This window comes from Triticum urartu, chromosome 4A (assembly GCF_056163025.1).
Source record: "Triticum urartu cultivar PI428250 chromosome 4A, HENAU_Tu73, whole genome shotgun sequence".
NCBI lineage: Eukaryota > Viridiplantae > Streptophyta > Magnoliopsida > Poales > Poaceae > Triticum > Triticum urartu.
The window spans coordinates 199,292,407-199,316,803 of NC_141876.1; the positions used below are offsets into that span (position 1 = coordinate 199,292,407).

General features: G+C 46.5%; 1 protein-coding gene across 2 annotated transcripts; it reads right to left on the bottom strand.

The window, feature by feature from the left end:
• Positions 1–21,678: 21,678 nt before the first annotated feature.
• On the bottom strand, positions 21,679–24,119 carry LOC147975366 (putative glucuronosyltransferase Os04g0103100). Of its 2 annotated transcripts, XM_087519651.1 has the most exons (3): positions 23,743–24,119; positions 22,753–22,848; positions 21,679–21,816 (listed from the first exon to the last, which is right to left on the bottom strand). In XM_087519651.1, the coding sequence occupies exons 1-2, from the start codon at positions 24,027–24,029 to the stop codon at positions 22,764–22,766; spliced, it is 372 nt and encodes a 123-aa protein (XP_087375777.1). In that variant the 5' UTR covers positions 24,030–24,119; the 3' UTR covers positions 21,679–21,816; positions 22,753–22,763. The 2 variants fall into 2 exon arrangements, with proteins under 2 accessions (XP_087375777.1, XP_087375776.1); XM_087519650.1 differs by lacking the exon at positions 21,679–21,816 and having other exon boundaries at positions 22,431–22,848; positions 23,743–24,113.
• Positions 24,120–24,397: the final 278 nt, after the last annotated feature.

Consider the following 24,397-nt stretch of genomic DNA (forward strand, 5'->3'; position numbering starts at 1 on the left):
ATGTCACATACCCCGGATGCCCGAGGACCCCTAATCCAGGACTCCCTAAGTAGCCCCCGAACCAGTCTTCAATGACGACGTGTCTGGCGCGCAAGTTGTCTTCGTCATTTCAAGGCGGGTTCTTCCACCGAATACTTCAAAGCGTCTGAGCCGAGGGGCAATATTCGGCCTTTACATCTCTGACCTTAGTAAGGTGAATTCTTCGAGCAACTCAGTTTTTATTAAATGTCATACCCTTCGTCTTCTGTGCTTCCGCCGCCTTAGCTTCCACATGGCAAACGAATACGAAGGGCCCAAATGTTTTTGCAGATAGCCCCTCGACATCATACAAAAGGTGTCTATTTAAGGAGATCAAATCTCAAATGCCATTTGACCCCAGGCGAAAAATCCTTCAAACTTGCTTCAAGGAACCACACAATCATGGCCAACGCTCCTAGTTCTTCCTCCCGCCCCCACGGCCCTCAAAAGGCGATTGGGAGAGCTTCTCCATATCACATGCCTAGCTGACCAAGCTCCAGGTGCAGGGTTATCTCCCACCTGCGGATCTATTTCCCGTTCAGGCAGGATTAACCAACTTTACTGGTGAAGCCTTGGCAGAAAATTTCCCGAATCCCTCGAAAGGGCAGAGAGTGTCCTTCGTGTCTTTTCTTTTGAGAGGAGTTGGATTTGCAATCCATCCTTTCCTCCGAGGTCTCCTGGAGTACTATGGCCTTCAACTGCACAATATCATGCTGGGCTCCATTCTGCTAATCACGGGTTTTGTCCCTCTTTGCGAGCTGTTCCTTGGCTGCGAGGCCCATTTTGAGCTATGGAGGAAGCTTTTCTGCCTCGTACCTCGCTCCCAAAAGGGATCCATATTCGAGGTGGGCGGTGCCAAAGTATGGCGCATAGCCGGAACAGGATAACTGTCCGGCACTCCGAAGAAGGCATCTGAGGAGTGGCCCTCGGAGTGGTTCTATATTGAAGACGTCGTTCTTTCAGACCCAATCCGACACGGCCTACCTGAATTTTCCAATAGCCCGTTAAAGAAACGCCACAGCTGGCGCCCCCGGAGCCTCGAGGAGGAAGACAGTGCGGAAGTAAAGAAGTTAATGGACAAGATAAGGGTACTTGCCTAGTCCGGACTGTCCATAATTTAAGCCATGGCAATTTCCATAACGCACGGTGTCCAACCACTCCAATCTAGAGGACTCCCCATGTGGAACTACAACGGGGAGTATGATACATCCCGCTATGGGCGCAAGGGTCCGGATAACTTCACCGCCCTGGCCGCCATGTTAGTTGATCTATATAAAGGGGAGAAAGAAGAATTCACTCGCCTCAAGTGCCGAGATGGCTTTTCCATGTACAACCCCCTAGCCAGGTAAGCTTTCAATCCAACACCTCACTTTATCTTCCTACTGAGTCGTAATTAGTCAATCTTAACGCGACCATTTTTAACCAGGAATGGAGAAAGGCTACTGCGGGGATCTAGAGCCCCGCTCCGTAGCCAGAGGACCATAATCTGGACTTGGATCCCTGATTCGAGGAGGATCCGGATATATCCGTGGAGCCCAAGGAGGGGGTCTTTTATCAGGCGAGCTATGATGGCACAGAAGTGGCCATCGAAGCCGATTACCTCGGCCTTCTTCTGTCTTCCCATGTAAGTGCCCAGGAAGCATCTCTTCCAAAAGAGTCTTCCCATTGTGCCTCACCTGCTGCACTATGTCGTGCTTCGAAGGGGCGGCGCTCGTCTCGCCACGCCACATCGGGATCGTCCCTTGAAAAGGGTATGCCGACACAAGGCCGATCTTCGAAAAGAAACGTGGCCGACGATTCTTCTAAGCTCCGGCCTTCATCAAAAAGGTACGGCTTTTGATACGCCTTGCAGTAAACATACCGAACTATGACGTTTTTCTCCACCCCCATATTTCAATAAGAGCACTCACCGGACTATATCCGGAGACCTCGTCGGACACACATCCATCAGTCCGACCCCGGACCCTACCTCTAGGGCTGGAGTCGATACGGTTTCCATGCCGGGCTGTCCTCTCTCCGACGATTTGGATAATGTATCCGTTACCAACTCCGAGGTCGAGAGTGCCATGAACCATCGGCGCTGGAGGGCCGCCATGAGCGATCCTACCTTTACTAAAGAGGCATTTAATGCCTTTATTTTGGTGGATGCATACATCCGAGCTGCTCGGGATGGGCTTGCTGGGGCCACTCGCCATCTTTCAAAGGATATGCTAGTAAGATCATTTTGTGTAGATTTAATAGCCATATACTAGTAGCCCCCGAGACTTGAAAACAGTTGAAGCAACTGATTTTAAGGATTGATCAGGTAATCATGGAGAAGAACAGCATGCTATCTCGGGAGCTGGAGCAGTGTCGGACGCAGCTGACTACTTCTACTGCTGAACTGGAGAAGTCCAAGGAGGCACCGATTGGTAATGTTCCCTTCTGTCCAGAAAAATAATCATGTGCCAGTCATGTGTATGCAAATGAGCACAATTTCATTTTGCAATGGCAGGATCGACGGTGCAGCTGGAAGAGAAACTGAAGGCCGCGTAGGCAGACAAAGAACATGCCGAAAGGCAAGAGGCCGCTGGTCAACGTGTACTAATATGGACCAGGGACGAGAAGAACAAGCTGTAGGACGCCAACACCCAGCTCGGCGAAGAGCTGAAAGATGTGCGATCCCAATTAGCAGACGCCTTGAAGGAGAACAAAAAGCTGAGAGGCAACATATTCAATATGCCTTTTAACTTATTGTCGTATAGTTTGCTGATGTGAATCCTAACAAGTTTTATATCTGTAGGTGTGTTGACTGGGTGGCCTGAAGAAGAGGTGTCCGAATTTCAAGGTGACCTGCTACAAGAGCTGTCCAAGGTGCATGAGCGAGCACAGATGGCGATGAGAAGCATTGTTAAGGCTTTATGGCCAGCTGATTCTCCTCCAGGAAGTATGGAGGACCTTGTGAATTTATTCAAGGGAGCTCATCGCCGTTTTGGGCTATGGAAGATATCGGCATGCCGAGAAGGTGCTCGGGAAGGCTGGGCCATGGTAAAAACATGGTACACCGGACTTGATCCCAATCATATGGCCTGGGTCGGACCTCGAGGATCCGACGGATAGGAAATTCCGGTGAGCCTGGTGTACGACCAAGTGAAGGTGGCCGCCAAGTTCTCCCAACAAGATTGTAAACTAGACAACCTGTTAGAGGGTCTAGAGGAATAAGAAGTTTTTGAGTCTAAGTAGCAATGTACTTTAGTCAACAAACTTGTCTCCAGCCGAATTTGTAAAACGATTGTCATGGTAGACTTTCTACTTTGACCTCCGGAAAACCTAGGTTAGGAGTGTTTCCGAATACCATACCATAGGTAAACACCAAAGTATGTTCGGAAACTATGCAGTCCGGTCATCGTTGCTTGAACAGACAAGTTGTATTCAGGGAGTTATCTTATATTACATTTGATTGTAAGAAACATCTTCCAGAGAGAACAATTTCGTTAAGGGTTCCTTTCCATGGGGTAGTATGCGGTTTTTTGTGCATACCGAAGCTGTGATGCTGAAAAATCACAATACATATTTATACTCTGGTGTTTGGTAGTGCCACAAGGGCAGTTTGTATTTCACTCACCGACCAATCATTCTCTTAAGAACGATAGCTTTCGGCTTCACCCGTCTTAGGTACATGTCCGGATGACCCGACTGTGACAATCGTAGAGGTGCTCCCTTTATGCCCTAGCCGAACAAGTGGGAACGTAGGGTATAAGCACAGGAGCCAAGCAACCCAGCTTGGGAAAAACTTAAGTCATAAAGGTGCATATAATGAAATACATATATGGATAGATGACACATATATATGGTGAGCATGATGCTCGAAAAATAATAACAAGAATAAGCTTCTTGTGAAAGGAAGCCCCCAGGTATTGTTGGGTAAGTACATTTGAGGATGTCTACCCTTTAGGTGTGCGGTTTATCCGAACACAAGCTAGAAGTTGTATAGAAACAAGGAAAAAAGGAAAAACTATAAAAAGGACAAAAAACAGAACGAGAAAAAAGGTATATGTGCGGACTTAGGCGTAGAATCTTCGGAGCCTTGGGGCATTCCACTGGTTTGGCTCCAAGCAATTGTCCGAAGAATTACGGAGATGATGGGGTCCTCTACTGAGAACTTCATCTATAATGAAGGGAGCCTCCCATTTGGGCTTGAGCTTGTCCTTTTTCTTTTCTGGTAGGCGTAAAACTAGTTCCCCAACATTGTAGGTCTTTGCCCGTACTTCTCTGCTTTGGTATCGCCGAGCCTGCTGTTGAGAGAATGCAGAACGGGCCTTCCCGACATCACGCTCCTCCTCCAGGCCGTCCAGGTCGTCCTGCCAATCGAGCTCGGCTTCTCTCTCTTCATACATGCGCACTCGAGGTGAGTCATGAATAATGTCGCAAGGCAAGACTGCCTCTGCACCGTACACCATGAAAAAGGGTGTATATCAGGTTGTGTGACTGGGCGTGGTCCGCAGCCCCCGAAGTACAGAATCAAGTTCCTCTACCCAGTGTTTGTCTGATTCTTGCAAAGATCTCACTAGTCTGGGTTTGATGCCGCTCATTATCATGCCGTTAGCCCGTTCGACCTGACCGTTTGTCTAAGGGTGGTATACGGAGGCGTAATCAAGCTTGATGCCCAAGTTGGTGCACCAAGTTTTCACCTCGTCAACTGTAAACTTAGAGCCATTGTCACTAATAATACTATGCGGGGCACCGTAACCTTGTACGACGCCGGATATGAAGTCTATCACCAGTCTGACTTCAACCGTTTTAACTAGTGTGGCTACTATCCACTTAGTGAACTTGTCGACTATTACCAACAAATATTTCTTCTTATGCCTTCCCCCTTTAAGAGGTCCGACCATGTCGAGCCCCAAGACCACAAAGGGCCAAGTAATGGGGATTGTTCGGAGGGCAGTCGCGGTATATTGCTTTGGTTAGCAAAAATATGGCATCCAACGCAGCGCTGCATGAGGTCTTATGCATCTGACCGGGCTATAGGCCAAAAGAAACCCGTGCGGAAGGCTTTACTTAAAAGGGCCCGGGCTGCGGCATGATGGCCGCCAAGACCAACATGTATTTCAGCCAAGAGCTATCGTCCCTCGTCCTTGGACATACATCGTTTAAGGACCCCGGTAGTACTTTTATTGTACTGTTCTCCTTCATGAACTTTGTAGGCTTTCGAACGACGAACGATGCGACGGGCCTCATTCTGATCCTCAGGGAGCTCATTCCTAGTGAGGTAGGCGAGGAAAGGCTCGATCCATGGGGCAGTTACAGCCATTATTTCATGGGCCGATGGTGTTATTTCGGTGCCTGAGCCACCGATGATATCGGGACTGTGTTCGGAATCGAGGGGTATGATTGGCTCCCGGTCGGTGCCTGAGTTCTCGTCCTACCACACCACGGATGTCCTGAAGAGCCTTTCCACAAAGGTGTTAGGCGGGACCAGGTCGCGTTTAACGCCTATGCGAGCAAGGATGCCCGTGGCTTCATTACTTTCTCGAGCCACATGATGAAACTCGAGACCCTCAAACCGAGCTGATATTTCGAGTACGGCATTGCGGTAATCCGCCATCTTCAGATCTTTTGCGTCGAAGTCTCCGTTTATTTGGGATATTGCGAGGTTCAAATCCCTACGCACCTCAAGGCGTTGTATGCCCATGGAGATAGCCATCTGGAGACCATGCAATAGGGCCTCGTATTCAGCTGCATTGTTAGAGTCTGTATACAGTATTTGGAGCACGTAAAGAACTGCGTCTCCTATGGGGGATGTCAAGATGACACTAGCCCCCAGTCCAGCTAACATTTTAGAGCCGTCAAAGTGCATCACTGTAACACCCCGGATGTGATTTACCCAATATGTACTCCAACTCTTGCCGTTTTCGGCCTTAAGTTATTTTATTTTCTCGGGTTCGGGTTTTTGTCTCTATGTGTTGTTGTTGTTGTTGTTGTTGTCATGCATCTCATATCATGTCATCATGTGCATTGCATTTGCATACGTGTTCATCTCATGCATTCGAGCATTTTCCCCGTTGTCCGTTTTGCATTCCGGCGCTTCGTTCTCCTCCGGTGGTCAATTCTACCTTTCTTTCGTGTGTGGGGATTAAACATTTCCGGATTGGACCGAGACTTGCCAAGTGGCCTTGGTTTACTACCGGTAGACCGCCTGTCAAGTTTCGTATCATTTGGATTTCGTTTGATACTCCAACGGTTAACCGAGGGACCGAAAAGGCCTCGTGTGTGTTGCAGCCCAACACCCTTCCAATTTGGCCCAAAACCCACCAAAACCTTCTCCATCATCTAGAGCATTCGATCACGATCGCGTGGACGAAAACCGCACCTCATTTGGACTCTCCTAGCTCCCTATATGCCTATAAATAGAACCCCTCCGAATCCGGATCTTCTTCTCCCCCGAAAACCCTAAAATTCTAACCGCCGCCACCGGACACGTCCGACCCGCCACCGGACATCGCCGCCGCCCCAACCGCAGCGCGCCACGTGGCGAGCCACGCCCACATCACCGCCTCAGCCGCGCGCGGCCCGCCCGGCCCGCGTAAGGCCCCCGCGGCCCAGAGCGACGCGCCGCCGCCCGACTCCTTCCTCCTCCCACGCACCCGAGCGCCCGCCGCCTCCTTCGCTGGCTCCGGCCACCGGGAGCCGCGCCACCGCCGCCCTTCGCGAACTCCGACCGCCCGAGGCGCCCGAGAGCCGCCGGCCGCCATCGACGCCGTCCGACCCCGCGTCAACGCCGGCGAGCACCGCGGCCACTCCGGCCATCCCCGCCCCCGCGCCTACCTCCTCCTCCGTCGGCCGACTCCAACGCCGGTGAGTAGTCCGGCCATCCTCGGAGTTCGTGCCGCTGCTACAGTGGATCTGGATCTGAGATCCAAAACGAGGGTTGACTTTTCCCTAACCCTAATTCATTTGCTCTTGTTCATCATGTCGTAACTCCTCATCCGTAGCTCCGTTTTGGGCATATAGCATATCAAAATGTTCTTCTCAGAGATTACATCATTTCATCTCATTGCATCATTTTCATTTGAGTTCATCTTGATGCCCGAAATGCTGTTAGAAGAGTGCTACTTGAGATAATTGTCAGATCTGCTGCTCCATTTAGATATTTGTCATTTTTGCCATGATTATTGTGTGCATGATATGCCCATGAGCTCTACATATGTTTTGTTAAGGGTTTTGCCATCTTTCCAGAGGTGCAACCCATGTATTTTTGTGATGTGTGTGGTGACTAGCACGAGCTTGCAAAGTGAGGCATTTGCTAATGCTGATTTCAGGGACTTGGCATTTCCACTAAGTCCTTGGTCTGTTTATCTCATATGGCCATATGTTCATGTTGTTTCCTAGTGATCCGTGCCTCTTTTGAGGATGATCAGTAAGGATGATTTGTTAATCTTGTAGTTCTCTATCCATCCATGTCTTTTTTTGCAATTATGGAGCAGCCTAGCTTGATTCAATCGAGCTCTACTTTTGCTATTTCGTGAATCTGGGCAGATTGTGTACTTGTTAGCGATTTTGCCGAGGATGTTGTAGTTGATCCGTGCATGCTATCTTATTGTTGTTGCCATGTCTAGCTTGCATTTTGTGTATTCTTGATGGGTGTATGCTTAGATTGTCATGACATGCTCTGTAGTGAGTGCATCGAGCTCGTAAACATGACTACTTGATATCTGTTTCAGCATGTTCCAGTTTTCACAAAGTCTGTGATCTGATTATGTTTTTGCCATGTTCACATGCTTGCAAATGTACTTTTTGATCCCTTTTGGCTCAAGGTCACTAAGGGACTTCTGTTAAGCTCTTTGAGTAGCTCCATTCCATGCTTTAAATTGCCATGTTCAGGTCCTATAGAATATAGTTTTCATGCTCCGAAGAGTGCTATCTGATCTGAAATTCCAAACAAGTGTTAATTTCACTGTCTGAAATCTGTTCGTCAAATGCATTTTTGGCCATGCTTGTTTGAACCTGTTAATGGACGAATTGGCCGTAGCTCAGTGCTAGACTTTTGTTAAGCATCATGAATGGTTTCCTGCCATGTATTTTGATGCCATGTTTGGGTGCTGTAGCATGTTCATCTTGTTGCATTTAGATGGCTACTTGCTGTAAATCGCACAACGTGACCATATTTGTATCGCTTGCCATTTCCAAACCGTAACTCCGATTCCGGCGTCCTTTATATCATTTTCAAGCGTTTTCATCTCATCTTTCCAGTGGCACACTTGGAATTCCAACTTGAGGCCAGGTTCATGCTTTCCTTCACATCTTGCATATGCATACCGCATCGCATCCCGCATAGCATACCATCCTTACATCATATTGTTTGAGCTTTGCACGTGGTTGATTGTGTTCCGTTTGCTTGTTTGTCTTGTTTGGGTAGAGCCAGGAGACGAGTTCGCTAACGAGGAGCCCGTTGAGTTTGCTCTCGAGGATCCATTCAACTCTGACAACTGTGCAGGCAAGATGATCATACCCTCGAAATCACTACTATCTTTGCTTTACTAGATGCTCGCTCTTTTGCTATGCCTATGCTACGATGCCTACCACTTGCTTATCATGCCTCCCAAATTTCCATGTCAAACCTCTAACCCACCATGTCCTAGCAAACCGTTGATTGGCTATGTTACCGCTTTGCTCAGCCCCTCTTATAGCGTTACTAGTTGCAGGTGAAGATTGGAGACCGTTCCTTGTTGGAACATTATTTACTTGTTGGGATATCATTATATTGCCATGTTATCTTAATGCATCTATATACTTGGTAAAGGGTGGAAGGCTCGGCCTCTCGTCTAGTGTTTTGTTCCACTCTTGCCGCCCTAGTTTCCATCATATCGATGTTATGTTCCCGAATTTTTGCGTTCCTTACGCGGTTGGGTTATAATGGGAACCCCTTGATAGTTCGTCTTGATTAAAGCTTTTCCAGCAATGCCCAACCTTGGTTTTACCATTTTCCACCTAGCCTCTTTTTCCCTTGGGTTTCCAGAGCCCGAGGGTCATCTTATTTTAAACCGCCCTAGGGCCAATGCTCCTCTGAGTGTTGGTCCACCTGTCAGCTGCCGGTGGCCACCGGGGGCAACTCTGGGCTGGCCTACCCGTACCTAAGACAATCTGAGTGTGCCTTGAGAAAGAGATATGTGCAGCTCCTATCGGGATTTGTCGGCACATTCGGGCGGTGTTGCTGGATTTGTTTTAACCTGTCGAAGTGTCTTGAATTACCGAGGTACCGAGTCTGATCGGAACGTCTCGGGAGGAGGTCTATTCCTTCGTTGACTGTGAGAGCTTGTCATGGGCTAAGTTGGGACTCCCCTGCAGGGATTTGAACTTTCGAAATCCGTGCCCACGGTTATGGGCAGATGGGAATTTGTTAATGTCCGGTTGTAGATAACTTGAACCTTAACTTAATTAAAATGAATCAACAGTGTGAGTTACCGTGATGGTCTCTTCTCGGCGGAGTCCGGGAAGTGAACACGGTGTTGGAGTAATGCTTGCGCAGGTTGTCCTCTAGTTTCTCACTCGCGCTTTGCCTCCTCTTCTCGCTCTCTTTTGCGCACAGGATAGCCACCATATATGCTAGTCGCTTGCTGCAGCTCCACATATTTTTACCTTGCCTTTCCTATTAAGCTTAAATAGTCTTGATCGCGAGGGTGCGAGATTGCTGAGTCCCTGTGGCTCACAGATTACTTCCAAACCAGATGCAGGGCCTGATGATTCCGCTCCAGGTGACGCGCTTGAGCTCAAGTGGGAGTTCGACGAGGACTCTCAACGTTACTACGTGTCTTTCCCTGATGATCAGTAGTGGTGCCCAGTTGAGGGTGATCGGGACCGTGTCGCATGTTGGGTTATGTTTTATTTTGGCGCCGTAGTCGGGCCATGAGTGTTTGAATGTTGTAATGCTATTTATGTACTTTGTGTGACGTGGTGAGTGTAAGCCAACTATGTATCTCCCCTTTATTATTTATATTACATGGGATGTTGTGATGATTGCCTAACTTGCGACATTGCTTTCAATGCGGTTATGTCTCTAAGTCGTGCCTCGACACGTGGGAGCTATAGCCGCATCGAGGGCGTTACAATATGCCTCCATAGTCTTGCCAATTTGTTTTTCCAGGCATGTTTGAATCATTTGTTGGTAAGTGGCGCCGGCGTTTTTGAGCCCGAAAAGCACAGTGTTGAAGCAGAAAGGCCCATATGGGGTGATGAATGCCATTGCAGCTTGTTCAGATTCCTTCATCTTAATTTGATGGTATCCGGAGTATGCGTCAAGGAAACACAGTGAATCGTGTCCCGCGGTTGCATCGATAATCTGGTCGATGCGAGGTAATGGGAAGGGGTCCTTAGGGCAGGCCTTGTTAAGGTCTTTGAAATCGACACACAGGCACCAGGATTTATCCTTCTTTGGTACCATGACCTGGTTTGTTAGCCAGTCCGGATGTTTGATCTCTTTCATAAACCTGGCTTCGATTAGCTTGGCTAGCTCCTCCCCCATAGCATGTCGTTTGGGTTCAGAAAATCGCCGGAGTGTTTGCTTAACTGGCTTGTATCCCTTCAGTATATTGACACTATGTTCGGCCAGGACGTGTGGGATTCCTGGAATATCTGAGGGGTGCCAGGCGAAGATATCCCAATTCTCACGCAGGAACGCACGTAATGCGACGTCGACCGTCGGGTCCAGCTATGCCCCAATGGAAGTTGTTTTCTTGGGATTCGTCGGGTGGACTTGTAATTTGACTCATCGGCTGGCTCAAAAGAGGTTGATTTGGGCCTTTTGTCAAGAATTACGTCGTTCCTATCCACTGTGGAACGCAGTGCGGTGAGTTCCTCGGCCGCTAGGGCTTCAGACAATGCCTCAAGGGCTAGGGATGCAGTTTTATTTTCGGCGCGGAGTGCTATGTCCAGATCACTGGAGATAGTGATGACACCATTGGGCCCAGGAATTTTGAGCTTCATATACCCGTAATGAGGTATAGCTTGAAAGTGGGTGAATGCATCTCGCCCCTAACAGGGTATGATATCCGCTGTTAAAAGGAGCCACTTGGAAGATTATGTCTTCTGACCTCTAGTTTTCTGGTGTGCCGAATACCACATCCAGCTTAATTTTCCCCAAGGATCTTGCTTCCCTGCAGGGAATGATTCCCCTAAAGGATGAATTGCTCTGCTCAATGCGACTCCTATCCATTTGCATTTTATTGAGCGTGTCCTTGTAGATGAGGTTTAGTCTGCTGCCACCGTCCATTAGCACTTTAGTGAGCCGAACACCGTCCACAATTGGGTTGAGGACCAGAGCGGCTAGTGTCTAGACTAAGCGGGATCTTGGTTCGTCATCGGCATTGAAAGTAATTGTCGTATCATTCCAAGGGTTTATTTTATTTTTTTGACCATGAATACTGCAGGGCTTGCACCCCACAGCATTTTATTAATAAAGCAAAAGGCATACAGGGTTTCCTCAAGATTTAAGATTATGCAAACCAAGGTTTAAGATTCTGCAAACCAGTAGGAGAGCATCATTCTGCAAACCAAGGTTTAAGATTCCAAGCCCCCCTTCGACTTAGGCCTGCAAACAAGTGGCCAAGCCGCCAGTGAATGTCCCCTTTCCTGACCATATTTCCTCCATAAACACTACCTCTGGATTCTTTCCAATTGTTTCAAAATACCCTGAGGAATTGACAAACTTCAAAGGAAGAAGATAGGTAATGAAGAAATGACAGAATTAACTAATTGCAATCTGCTCCCTTGAGGCAAGAACCAAGAACTTGCTGTCAATCTTCTCTCCATACAATCCACAAGGGGAAGAAGGTCCACAATTTTGGGCCTGGTGGTCCCCACTGGCAGACCCAGATAAGTAAAAGGCATATTGCCTAATTTGCAACCAAAATAGGCAGCAAGGTCAGAAGCATCCTGATCACTTACATTAATGGGATACATGGAGGATTTATGGAAATTAATCTGAAGTCCAGTTGCCTGTGAGAAGGAATGCAAAACTGATTTCAAAGCCCCCAATTGATCTTTATCAGCATTTAAGAAAAGCAGTGTGTCACCAGCATATTGGACCACTGGGAAATCAGGATCATGGGTAGGCAGAGGGCTGCTTATTAAACCTTGGTGAAGAAGATTATTAATCAATGTCTGCAAGAGATAAGCCACAATAACAAATAGCAAAGGAGAAATTGGGTCCCCTTGCTTGACTCCACATTTGCATTTAAAGTGATTACCAGGAACTCCATTCAGAAGGACAGAAGAAGTGCCAGAAGACAGCAACTGCTTAATCCAAATAATCCATCGTTCATCAAAACCTTTTGCAATTAAAATCTTTATGATAGCCTCATGCTAGATAGAATCAAAAGCCTTTTCAAAGTCTAACTTAAGCAAAAGGATGGGCCTTTTAGACTGATTGCACTGATGGATATACTCAAAGGTCCAAGCAAGACAATCCTGGATTGTTCTCGATTTTATGAAACCATATTGATTTTTATGCACACATTTGGTGATCTCCTGTTGGAATCTATTAGCACCAAGCTTTGTAAGGAACTTCAGACCAACAGAGGTTAGTGAAATTGGCCTAAAGTCTCCCACACACTCATGTGTCTGCTTCTTTGGAATCAGGGTAATGTATGCATCATTCAAATTTTCTAACTGCACTGTTCCAGCATGAAACTCCTTAACCAGCTGTATAAAATCAGCAGAAATTATATGCCAACACTTTTCTAAAAAAAGCCCATTAAAGCCATCAGGTCCAGTGGCCTTATCAATAGGCAAATCCTTAATAACCTGCTCAATTTCTTTTAATTCAAACGGTTTTGTGAGCACCTCCAAACCCTGGACCCTAGGTATTAGACAATATGTTTTCATCCAAAGAAATTGACTTAACTGTCCCCATTCTGCTTTTGAAGGATGACAAGAATTCTTTGGCCATTTCCTCATGGTTTGACGTTACTGATCCATCAGACAGCAACAAGCTAGCAATAGAGTTTTTTCTATATCTCTCAGTTGCCATGGCTTGAAAGAATTTAGAGTTTTCCTCTCCCACTTTGATGTACCTAATTGTACATCTCTTCCTCTAGTACAGATATTGCATGTGAAGCAGATGTTCGTGGTGCAATTTTGTGATTTTCCTGAAATTAAACTCAGGCCTGGACAGAGATATCTTATCCTTAAGATTGTCCAACCAAAGAATTACCCAGTTACACTTCTCTATTAACCTTTTAATATGTGATAAACCTTTCTGCCATTTCTTCAATGCAAACCTCAACACCTTTAGTTTGTCAACAATTATTGCCGAAATATGGGTCTGACGAGGGGGACGAGTCCAAACCTCCTGAACACACTCCATGAAACCAGCCTGATGGATCCAAAAGTTAACAAACCTGAAGATATGTGCTTTTGGAATTGCTGTACTGATGGTCACCAGACAAGGAACATGATCAGACGTAGTCTTGGCCAAAGGGGTCAGTTGGGTCATGGGATAAATGTTAATCCAACTTGCAGAAGTAAAAACCCAGTCCAACTGTTCCAGAAGAGGCCTGTCCTGCATATTAGACCAAGTAAATTTTCGTCCTTTTAGAGGAAGTTCCAACAGTCCCAAATGGCCAATTATTTCATTGAAAATAAACATATCATTTATATCGCCCTCGGGGAGATTCCTATTATCAATGGAACGAATGAAGTTGAAGTCCCCCATCAACATCCACATCTGATCCGGATCAATGTCCAAGATGTAAATCCAGGAAACAAACTCATTGCGCAACTCACCCTGACATGGACCTTACACATTAACCAGAAACCATTGCTCATTATTATGAACCGAGGTAAATTGCATAACGATAGCGTAGGGTTTGACTTCGAGCAGGGTGCCACAGAACACATCAGATTGCCACGCTGTTAAAAGACCCCCAGAGGCTCTACTAGAGGGAGACTCAGCGAATTGATCAAACCCATGAGGACAAATGCTTTTCATGATTAAACGCGAGCAAGAGGATAGCTTAGTTTCTTGCAAACAAAGCACTGAACACTGACTCTCTGTCACTTTCTCCCTGACAGAGCGCTGCCTAGCATCCGAATTTAGACCGCGAACATTCCAACATAAAACTTTCCAACTACGCATTGTAACATGATTCATGATTAACCATTGCGTAGAGTAGCAAGAAGAGCATGGCACATAATGCCATACCATCCAAAATAAAGTAAAGTTCAGAACCCCAATGTGCCACATCCCAGACTGGACTCAGTTCAACAGAAAAAAAGACAAGCAAAACAGGCTCCCTCGGCCTCGACATAGAAGATAACATAAATACTAAGCAGAAGATGCAGACGAGTCCTCCTATGGATTAGCCATAAGCTTGTCCACCGATATAAGCGAAGGATCAATCTCTAGCTCCGCGCCCACAGCTTGGAGAACATGAAGTGGGGTGTGTGGTGGTGCAGTAGGCAGAGCATCTTCAGAATCATCCGCAGAAGTGGGCTGGGCCTTGTCCTCCATGGGCTTTGCACGGGGGCTCTTCTTAGATGGCTGTAGAGAAAGCTGCTCAAAAGCCACGTTTTTGTAGCCATCCAACTTTTCCGCGCTCCGAGTGCAACGCCTTAGTGACGTATCAACAACAAGAGCCTTCTTCTTCTCTCTCCGCTTACGTGCAGAGGATTGTTCCATAGAGAAAACCAAAGGTGATGATTGAACCGATACAGGAACAGCAGAACTCTCAGACCCAACTTCTTCAGAAACAGAATCAGAAACAGCCGGCAGCGCCTCAAATAAAGCTCTGGCCACCGGGCGCTTCACCATGACAGGTTTCCTGACAGCAGGAACCACGGGCAGAGAAGCAGCCATACAAGAAATCATCCTTGATTTGTCAAAAGCAATGGACCACGACCTCTTGGAGTAAATGATTGTGCCCATTGGCTTGAAGAAGATAGACATTGGCACTTCCTTAACTGAGAAATCGAACATAAGGTTCTAGAAAGACCTTTTCCAAACCATCTCCGGGGGAAGAGGAGGTCCAGCCACAATGAGTGCCATGCCAATAAAGATTTCCTGCTGCTGAATCACAGGAGGATGGTAGGGCACAATGGCAAGCTGATTCTCCTCAAAGACAGGGTGCTGAAGTTCTGGAAGTGGTAAATCATGCTGTTGTTGGATTTCAACTTCTTGTTCTTATTGCTCTACAGAAGCAGATCCTTCGGGCTGATCAATCACTATTGAAACTTGATCCTGTTCGGGAGCAGCAGGGTGTGGGGCCTGCTCATTCCCAGCTTCATCTCCCCGCATGGCATTTCCCCAACCAGGCACTTCGTCATTCACCGGTGGAGGAGGTGGAGTGACAGGTGCATCATTCCAACCCAACATTGGGTATGGTGGTAAGACAAACATCAAATTATCCGGAACAAGATTACCAGGCAAAGGGTGAGGGTTTCCATCCAAGGGCATAGGGTCTTTGTCATTTGGCATCTGGTCTGCAAAATCTGCGCCAAGAACATAGCAAGCAGTAGTCCAAGACACTTGAGCACCTCCATACTCCGCATAATCACCAAACACAATATCTCTTGGAACCAACAGCGTATCTGGGAAACTAGCTTCAACCAAAGTCCGGACAAGATAAGGATCCTCACTATCCCAAGAAATAAACTTTCCAAAAGTGCCTACGTCCTGCGAGATGTATTCAGTGGTGCGGTAATCCAAGGGAATCCCAATGAACATTAACCAACCCTTGCAAAAACCATGTGTTCCTTTGAAATTTTCTCCCTCATCATGCTTCATAAATCTTACAAAACGATCATTGCCCAATGGAAAAGGTGTATGCTAAACCAAGGTATACCTAACTGACGGATCCCTGACTTGAAACAACCCTACCCCATGAAACCACGGCTGAGCAGATCAGACCAAAATACCTCTGTTTTGCAGAAACTGGACAACTTCTTCCCGCACCGGGCCGAGTGGCCCTTCCTGCGCCGGCATCACCTCGGCAACCATGAAGTCCTCATGCCGACGGAGCGGACGTGCGGCGGGTGTGAAGAAGGTGCATGGTAGCCGACGATCGCCACCGTCAATGATGTGGTGGCCAGGGGGCAAAAAGCGCTGTGGATCGAGCTCGTAGTTCTCCATGGAAGAGCCAGAAGCTTGTCGGGGGTTTTCTTTGGCTTGGGGAGAGGGAAGATGCAATGGAGGCGGCGGCGATGGGACTGGATAGTCTATCCCAATAACTCCGGCTTTGTTCCCATGAGAAGCAGCAGATTCCGATAAACTCATTTTTTGTTGCACCGAAATTGGCCTCCAAACCAATCCATTGGAGCGCGCGAAATCATTACAGTCATGGCTAGAGTGACCAGGACGAGAGCAAGCCGTACATACTACTCGCATTCCACAAGTCGTTGACAAGTGGCCCTTCTGAGAATAAATAGTGCAGGTAACCACACGGTCCACCATGTCATCGACCATAGCTTCAAACTGCCTCGCAGCCTCCTGAGATATAGGGATATCTAGACAATGGCCCAGAGGAGTTGGGACCGGAGGCGTGGAAGGCCCAGAGGCAGATGGGCTAAGCAGCAAAGGTGGGGTAGTAACCTGACGGGCCTCCAAAGCCACTGGGTCAAAAACGTGAAAATTGTTTTGAACGGGTGACAATCCTGACTCTGCGCAACTTACGGGCGAAATCTCCGCATGCACAGGGGAAAGTTCCTCCGAAACCGGATCAATTACCGGTGAAGATGATTCCGGCTGGCTCAACGCCGGCAAGGAGTGACTGTGCCAAAAACAATAGGTGGACGAGCCACCGTCCAAAACAAGTCCGTGGGTGGCGATTGATGTATGACTACACGTTCATGAGCAGGAAGATCATACCCCGCATCTGTCATGATGTCAATGCACTCTTGCGTAGCCGGATATCTATATCCCTTGCAAGTAGAGTATCGCTCAAACGTGGCAAAAGAAAGCTTTTTATGGGCAGATGCAGCAGTCTTAATAGCTGATCTAACCGGAGGCTTATTCATGGCCAAAAGACCTAAAGATGATCGACGCTTAGTAGGACTAACTAGAATCCATTCAGCGTCACATTCCTTCCTCCAGATCCGGAGCTCTCTAATCCAATTAGGTCCCCCATTTCAACACAAATGAAAATAGCACTCGGATAGATCACATGCATAGGAACGGAGATCCATAATAAGAAAACCAACTTGCTTGCAAGAGACATGAAAGGAGTAAACCTTATCTTTGATGTGATCAACATGAAGATCAATTGCAGAACCTCCAATTACTGCCTCCAAAACCGTGGCCACAGAATCCTCTGAGAGACGAAAGGCATGGCGGCTGAATGAAACCACTAAGATGAATGACCTCCTATGTCCTGAAGGGTGGACCGTATGCCTAGTACATCTGAAAACCTCATCTGCAAAAACCCTACCCTTGGAGAAATCCAAGCCAAGGGTAGATCCACCAGAAGAACCCATTGGAGATGGGTATTTCCAAGGGTTTATTGCTGCTACATGGTAGACTTCGGCAATGTCACGAAGCACCCGTTTGCGCCTATTATTTGATGAGAAGGTCTCGAAGACTGTGAGTACTTCGAGATCGTGTTCCGAAGAGTACTTTTCTCGTGTTGTATTGGTGAGGATGCCCTCGCCGCTCATGGCCACCTGCCGGAGTATCCAACATGCCCATAGGCAGTGCGTTGGTTCTGTATTCGGCGTAATGTGTATTTGACAGGGCCTGTCGAGCCATTCTTCAAAGACAGTTCTGTGTCCCATAAAGGGCTTGAATTTCTTGTCCACGGGATGATGATTAGGTGCCCCGTGAGGGTGCACCCTTTTTGACCGTCTGGGAGATGGCTTAAAGGCCCGCGATTCCCAGTGGGTTGTCTGAGTTTTCCAGGAACTTTCCATTACGCAGTACTTTTGTACTATGCGTGCCAAATCTACAAAGTGCAGGACACGATGGTGATTGAGGGCATTAAGGATTCCCTCATCCGTACAGTTGTTGCAAAATACTGAAATTGCGTCGTCATCGTAGGAGTCCTTTGTCTTGTTTTTAATAAGGATGAATCTAGCCCAAAAGTGATGGACTGTTTCCCGAGGCTGTTGTCACACATACATTAGGTCGCATGTGTCCGGAGAGCTAGAGTTTCTTGGAGAATATTGCTTGTGGTGGGTGGGCGGGCTCAAATTCCGACCTTGACCCACCGTGGAATCTGGAGTTTGAAGGATTTTCGAGGTTACTAGCCCAGGCTTCAGAGTGTCCAGGGAATTCTCAGGCTTAACGTCCGATTGTGTGTTCGAAGAACAGGGAGTGTCCTCTCGAGGGTGGGTATCCGGTTCTCCGGATTTAGAAATCCGAACATAGATGGTCCTCAACGTAGGAGAGGAGTTATTGTCAGCCTATTCCTCCACAACTGCTACCTGATGGGTGATCAGCGGAGATTTGATTTCTCTCTGATCGAGTTTAAGCCCAATCTGATCATAGTCAGTTGAGACTCCCAGGGCAGCGATGCGATCTAGCAGCTCGTTCAAAGACGATAGATCTGCCGGATCCGTCTTGTCGGAATCTTCAGGAATGACACGGAGGGGATTTTCGGCAACTTGGGGGGTTTCTTTTGGCTTAATAGTCGGACGGGCACCAACAATGAAGTCGCCGAGCCGGAGGGTTTTCCCTGGAGTTAGGGCTCCTTCAGAAGTGATATTTTCATTAATGACAAGGCAAGCCATCGGTCCTTTAGTTGACGCCATAGAGGAGCTCTCAATGAAAGCACCAATGTTGGTGTCAAATTTGGCAGATCTCGGATAGGTGGTCCCGAACTGTTCGTCTAAGGATCGATGGTAACAGGAGGCAAGGGACATAGTGTTTACCCATGTTCGGGCCCTCTTGATGGAGGTAATACCATACATCCTGCTTGATTGACTTTGATAAGTATAGGGGTTACAAGAGTTGATACACTACAAGAAATATGTCAACTTGTGACCACCACTATTGGTCACTGAATGGTCACAAATTTCCATTTGTGACCTTTTTGTGACCAAAAACATAAGGTCAAAAGCTGGCCGTCATAAACTGACTATAGCGACCTTTCTTCTGGAATGGTCGAAGATGTTTACGACCAAAATATGCCTACTATTTTGTTTTGGTCACTAGCAGTACCCCCAGGCCACGTAGGCATCCGACGTGGCAATCTGATGTGGCACAAGAATCAGCCCGGTCCAATTCGGTTTTCTACATGGGCCTAGCCCTACAATTCGGCCTTTTTAATGTATTTTTTACCTATTAATTTGGTTGACTACATGGGCCAAGCCCACATTTTAGCCTTTTTATTTCTGGGCTGGGCCCTTTTTCTCAACATTTTTTTTATTTTATATAAAAAGGGGGTCCACTTGTCACATGGGTCCCAGCTGTCAGGGTCATATTATTCATATTTCAATTTAACAGTAAATAAATAACTGGTATTTAAATTGGCAGTATTCAAATTGCACTGACAGAAAACACATGTAATACTTCAAATTATATCAACCAGATTCATGCAGCTCCTACTCTCCAAATAACACGTAATACTCTTAACACAAACTTTACAAGCTCTACAAATGGAATAACGATACAAGCTCTACAGGTATGGCAATCACAATTACAAGCTCTATAGGGTAACAACTAGATACTTCATAAGCTCTACAAGTGTTTTCTTCTTTAGCATGGAGCTCCTTCGATAGCGATCATTCAGAACTGGGCTAACAGAACAGCAACATGTTGTCCACCCTGTTACATGAATAAGCTGAGAAGAATCAGAACAAATAGAACCAATATATTATCAACATTCCATTCAAAAAAGAACAGTTTTGTATATAGAATGATAACACAAATCCAGCTAGTACCATGCTTTTTTATTCATACAAGAAAATAGAGACTATGAATATGCATGAAGTGCAGGTCCTGTAACCTCACCGCAACACATTGTACCTAAAACAACAATGCCATTCTACTACCATGACCATCCATTCAATAGGCAAGATCTAACATTACTAGTCAAAGCACATACACTAACATCGCAAACGCAGGATAAAGGGAACCGAGAGAGACACATGTGGATGACAAAGTCGATCTGGATTTAGTTAGCATTTGTGAGGAGGTAGATTATCACCATGGTGTGCTTGATGATGCACATGACCATCATCTTCTTGCTGCCATTGCATCCGTGCGCTCTATGATGGGGGGGGGGTACCAATGCATCCAAGTATAACAAAATCACCATTATTAAACCACATCTTCAAGTACAAGCTAAGTATATATCAAGTGACAGCGAAAAAAAGTTGAAAAAAACACTGGAAATAATTACTTCATGTCATGCAGAGTTCAAACTAAATAAACATATGCAAAGTTCAAACCAAAAAAACATATGCAAAGTTCAAACCGAATAAACATATGCATGATGGTGTCCTATAGATGAACGAAGGACACCATCTACAAGGTTAGCCAAGCTTATAATAAAGATAGAATGAGATAGCAGAGTTAAATATCGGTGACATAGGCAGCATAACCATAAGACAACACCATATACTTGCTGTGCGGGTATATATAGTAGATCAACATTTTATCTTGCAAGTCAACAGTTATCATAGAGAACAAGATACCATAAGATGAATGATGGCACTCAAATTCTAATCTCACATAGATAAAATTCACTGCCATAGTAACAGTACATCTTCACTTGGATATATCTAAGAAGTCCAGTTGGTTCTCACAAGAAAGTGTTCTCAGGTTTGCCTTAACATGAAAGGTTAACTTGTACTTAACTGTGAGCAAACAGTACATAACAAAATCATGGATTTGATTTCAAGTAACCAAGAGACTAATTAATGTGTTACTGCCTGATACTGTCGATCAGAAAAGCATAAGCAGCAAACAATATCCTGGATATCAGTGGAAACAAGGTGACAAACAATGTTCCAGGGAGGTACTTTATATAATAAAAACTAATAAAAACAAACTAGGCACCTGCATATCACACGGCGGTAGTTTTAGATAATAAAAACTAATGTTCCACGCATAGTCTTAGCGCTCCATCAAAGAATCAACTAAAATTACCTTCAAGCAAACAGGTTGTACATCGATCAGGTTGTAAAGGACAAAAATTCAAGGGTGTACCTAGTGCAAGAAGGCATTTACTAGGTTTTGAAGCTAATAACAATTAGCATGCATGTATCACTTGTTGGAGTTGGTGCGTGGTCAAATTCAACTAGTGTAATGTATCGCCTATATATAATAGACCCATCTCTCCAATGCAATTTCACGGACCAAGAAACATAGGTGTTTATTTCTTCCTCTGCTAAACTATCTCCATATGGATACCAGCTAATGATACGCATATCGTATTAAGGCAACGCTTTGGACGGCACATATTCTGCAAGCTACTGCTAATTTGCAAATACAAATGGACGCCTAATAGTGCTCGCATAGAATTAGCAGAGCATGGTAGATTTATAGCCATCAGGGGAGGGGACACCTGAACCCACGTGGGCTGCTGCAGGGCTTGTGCTGCACACAAACACACACATACATGTATCAGAAGCAATTCAGTCAACACTCTTGGCAGGCAAGAGGCAAGTTGGCACTCACAGGGTTGAGATAATAGCAGGAGACGTGCGTACCTGAAGGGTTGAGCGATTGGTCCGAGCCGGAGAGCAGAGGAGGCATGGCGGCGGTATGCTGGCGCGCCTTGGAAGCCCGGGAACCTAGAGTTACCGATGGTCAAGAAAGAAGAGGAGCAGAGCAGGCCCTTGATGGCCAGCTAGATGCCTCCCTCCTGCTCCTCAAGGATGGGTGACCTGTAGTAACAGATATGTTATACAACCCGGGATCAAATGTAGCACATACTATCGTTGTAACAGTCTTCTCTTGTGTCTGGCAGTATCCAAATTTACTGTTACTTTTTAAAGTTAAGCTGAATCGTCTTGTAGGAACAAAAGAAGAAACGAGTTGAGTCTCTAAATCTGACCATGCTACAAGACTAATACCAAGTACACACATTTGCAGTCAGCATTTTAAATCTAAATGTGATACTAGTGCTGATATGGTCAGTTATAACAGGTTCACCTGAAGAAAAATACTACTCTACTACCACTACCATCGATTCAACTTACAGGATCTAACAATACTAGTGAGCACACACAGACTAACATCACAAGGCAGGAGAGAATAGAGGGAACAAGGACCTGATGATGATAATGTCGACATTAAATTGTACTATATGTGCAAGTAGGCCACTCTACCCAGTGAGATTAATACACTACAAAATCTATCTAAGACAAGACCGCCACCGACATTAAACTGTACTATATTTCTAGACAGCAAACTAAATAGACGACTACTCTCAAACCATACATCCAAACGAAGCAAACGAGTACTCTACGGAAACCTTAGAACATGCTTTACACTCATATGTAAAGGACAACTTGAAATTATGAGCATAACAAACTCGTTTTTCAGTTAGAAGCTCGCTGCCCAAAACTGTCAGGTAATGCAGTTTTTTAACTGAACCAAATTCAGTTTACGGAACAGCCAGAGAAATCCAATTCTACAGGATACATGATCATATTCAGACTAGAATGAAAACAGCCAACAACTCACAGCGAGGCATTTGTTAGTATACTATAGGAACACAGGATGCAATAACTAAATCAGACGAAGACCAAACTATATAAGTTGTGTCGGTGACATTCGTCACAATCTTGTTAAATACTCTACGAAAAATTACTCCACACATGCACATGTCTCAAGGAACCAGCAGCGCTGCTTGCTCCCTTGGTCCGGCTCCTTGCTGTGCAGGATGACTGAGACTCGGATGCAGAGCGAGCTCCCTGCAAATGACATATTGTATCAATGCTTTGCAGTAACAAAAGAAACTCACATACAATAGAACTTGCACAATAGTGTATCAACACCCCAAAGGAGCCATTACAAAATTCTAAAGAATGTTTCCGAAGGGATTAACCTCACAGCAACACACCAAACCTGAATATACTACCACTGTACTGGAACCACCATACATTAAACCAACAAGATATAACAAAATACCAAGTCAGGAAGCACATGCAGATAACTATGTTTGTGCAAATCAGATCTTTTGCATAGAACAATACATCCTATTCAAAAGAATACAGAGACCTCAAGCCATGTAACTACTGAAAGAAGAGGGAATCAATGCAATTCTATATAGACAAAAACACATAGCAAAACTTCAGTATTTGGTAGTACAATGAAAGAGAAGTTCAGTTGAAGAATCCCTAATTGATGCAAGATTTGCTGCAAGTGAACTATCAGATACATCAATATCAACACACAGATGGTCAATACCTCATAACATAGAGCTAAACTGCAGGGTATAACCTTTGTAAAAAAAATTGCAGGGTATAACTGAATCTAGTAAAATGGAGTAAGCATTTGACAAGGGAATACTAGTCTGTCAACTACAGGCTCCTATTCGATCCTTCAGTTTCAGAAGTTTCAGAACGAATTCTTGATACAGGGCACCACACCAAAATGTTCAGTTTGAAAACCGAATCCAACAGAGGGCTGCTGGGCCTCGTACAACAGGCGAAGGGGAGGCGGCCCAGGTGCGTGTGGGGAGGGGCGACACAGAGGACGAGTGGGAATCATTGCTTAGATGGCGGGGCGACAGAGACGCAGGGGTGGTCGGCGGCATCGGATCACGACGGAGATGAAGCGGGGCGGCGGAGTGGAGGGGGAGATACCTCATCTGGCGGAGGCGGTCGAAGAGCGGCAGGGAGTAGACACCCTCCTCGTCGGCGAAGTAGACGACGCCATCGAGGAGGTGGTTCTCGACGACCTCGAGGCCGGCGTTGAGCTGGTGCGGGCGGAAGTCGACTGCGGGGGAGGCGTTGAGGCCGTCGCAGCAGCCGGCGTAGTGGTGTATGACGGCGGTGCGGCGCAGCGCGAGGGCGGCCTCCGGGGAGGGCTTGCTGGCCTCGACGACGACCCAGAGCACAGGCGGGCGGACGAGGCGCAGCGTTTGGCCCATCCGGTTGATGTAGTAGGCGAGGAGTGGTGCGGGGGAGAGGGAGAGACGAAGGAGAGATGGTGAGGGGAGGGAGGGACGACGAGGTCGGCAGTGGGTGGGAGGTTGGATCGGGAGGCGGCGGGGAGAGATTGGATCGGGAGGTGGCGATGGCGGCAAGGAGATGGGGGGAGGAGGGGTGCGATGAGGGAAGGGGTGTGATGTGAGCTAGGGTTTGGGCTGTGGTGTGCGTGAGAGGTGAGGGGGCAAGGGCTACCGTTGGATCCAGGAGCATCCAACGGTGTTTGATGCATGATCCGCATGAGATGGTTGTGGCCCAATCAGAACGGAGTACATGTGTATGACGTTATGACCATCTGAAATTGGACGTT

Bases quoted from the DNA above. Each gene is read 5' to 3' on its own strand.
- LOC147975366 (XM_087519651.1), bottom strand. From the start codon at position 24,029: ATGGGCCAAACGCTGCGCCTCGTCCGCCCGCCTGTGCTCTGGGTCGTC. The intron at 22,849-23,742 runs GTATCTCCCCCT...TGTCATTTGCAG, and splicing joins GACCGCCTCCGCCAGATGAG to GGAGCTCGCTCTGCATCCGA.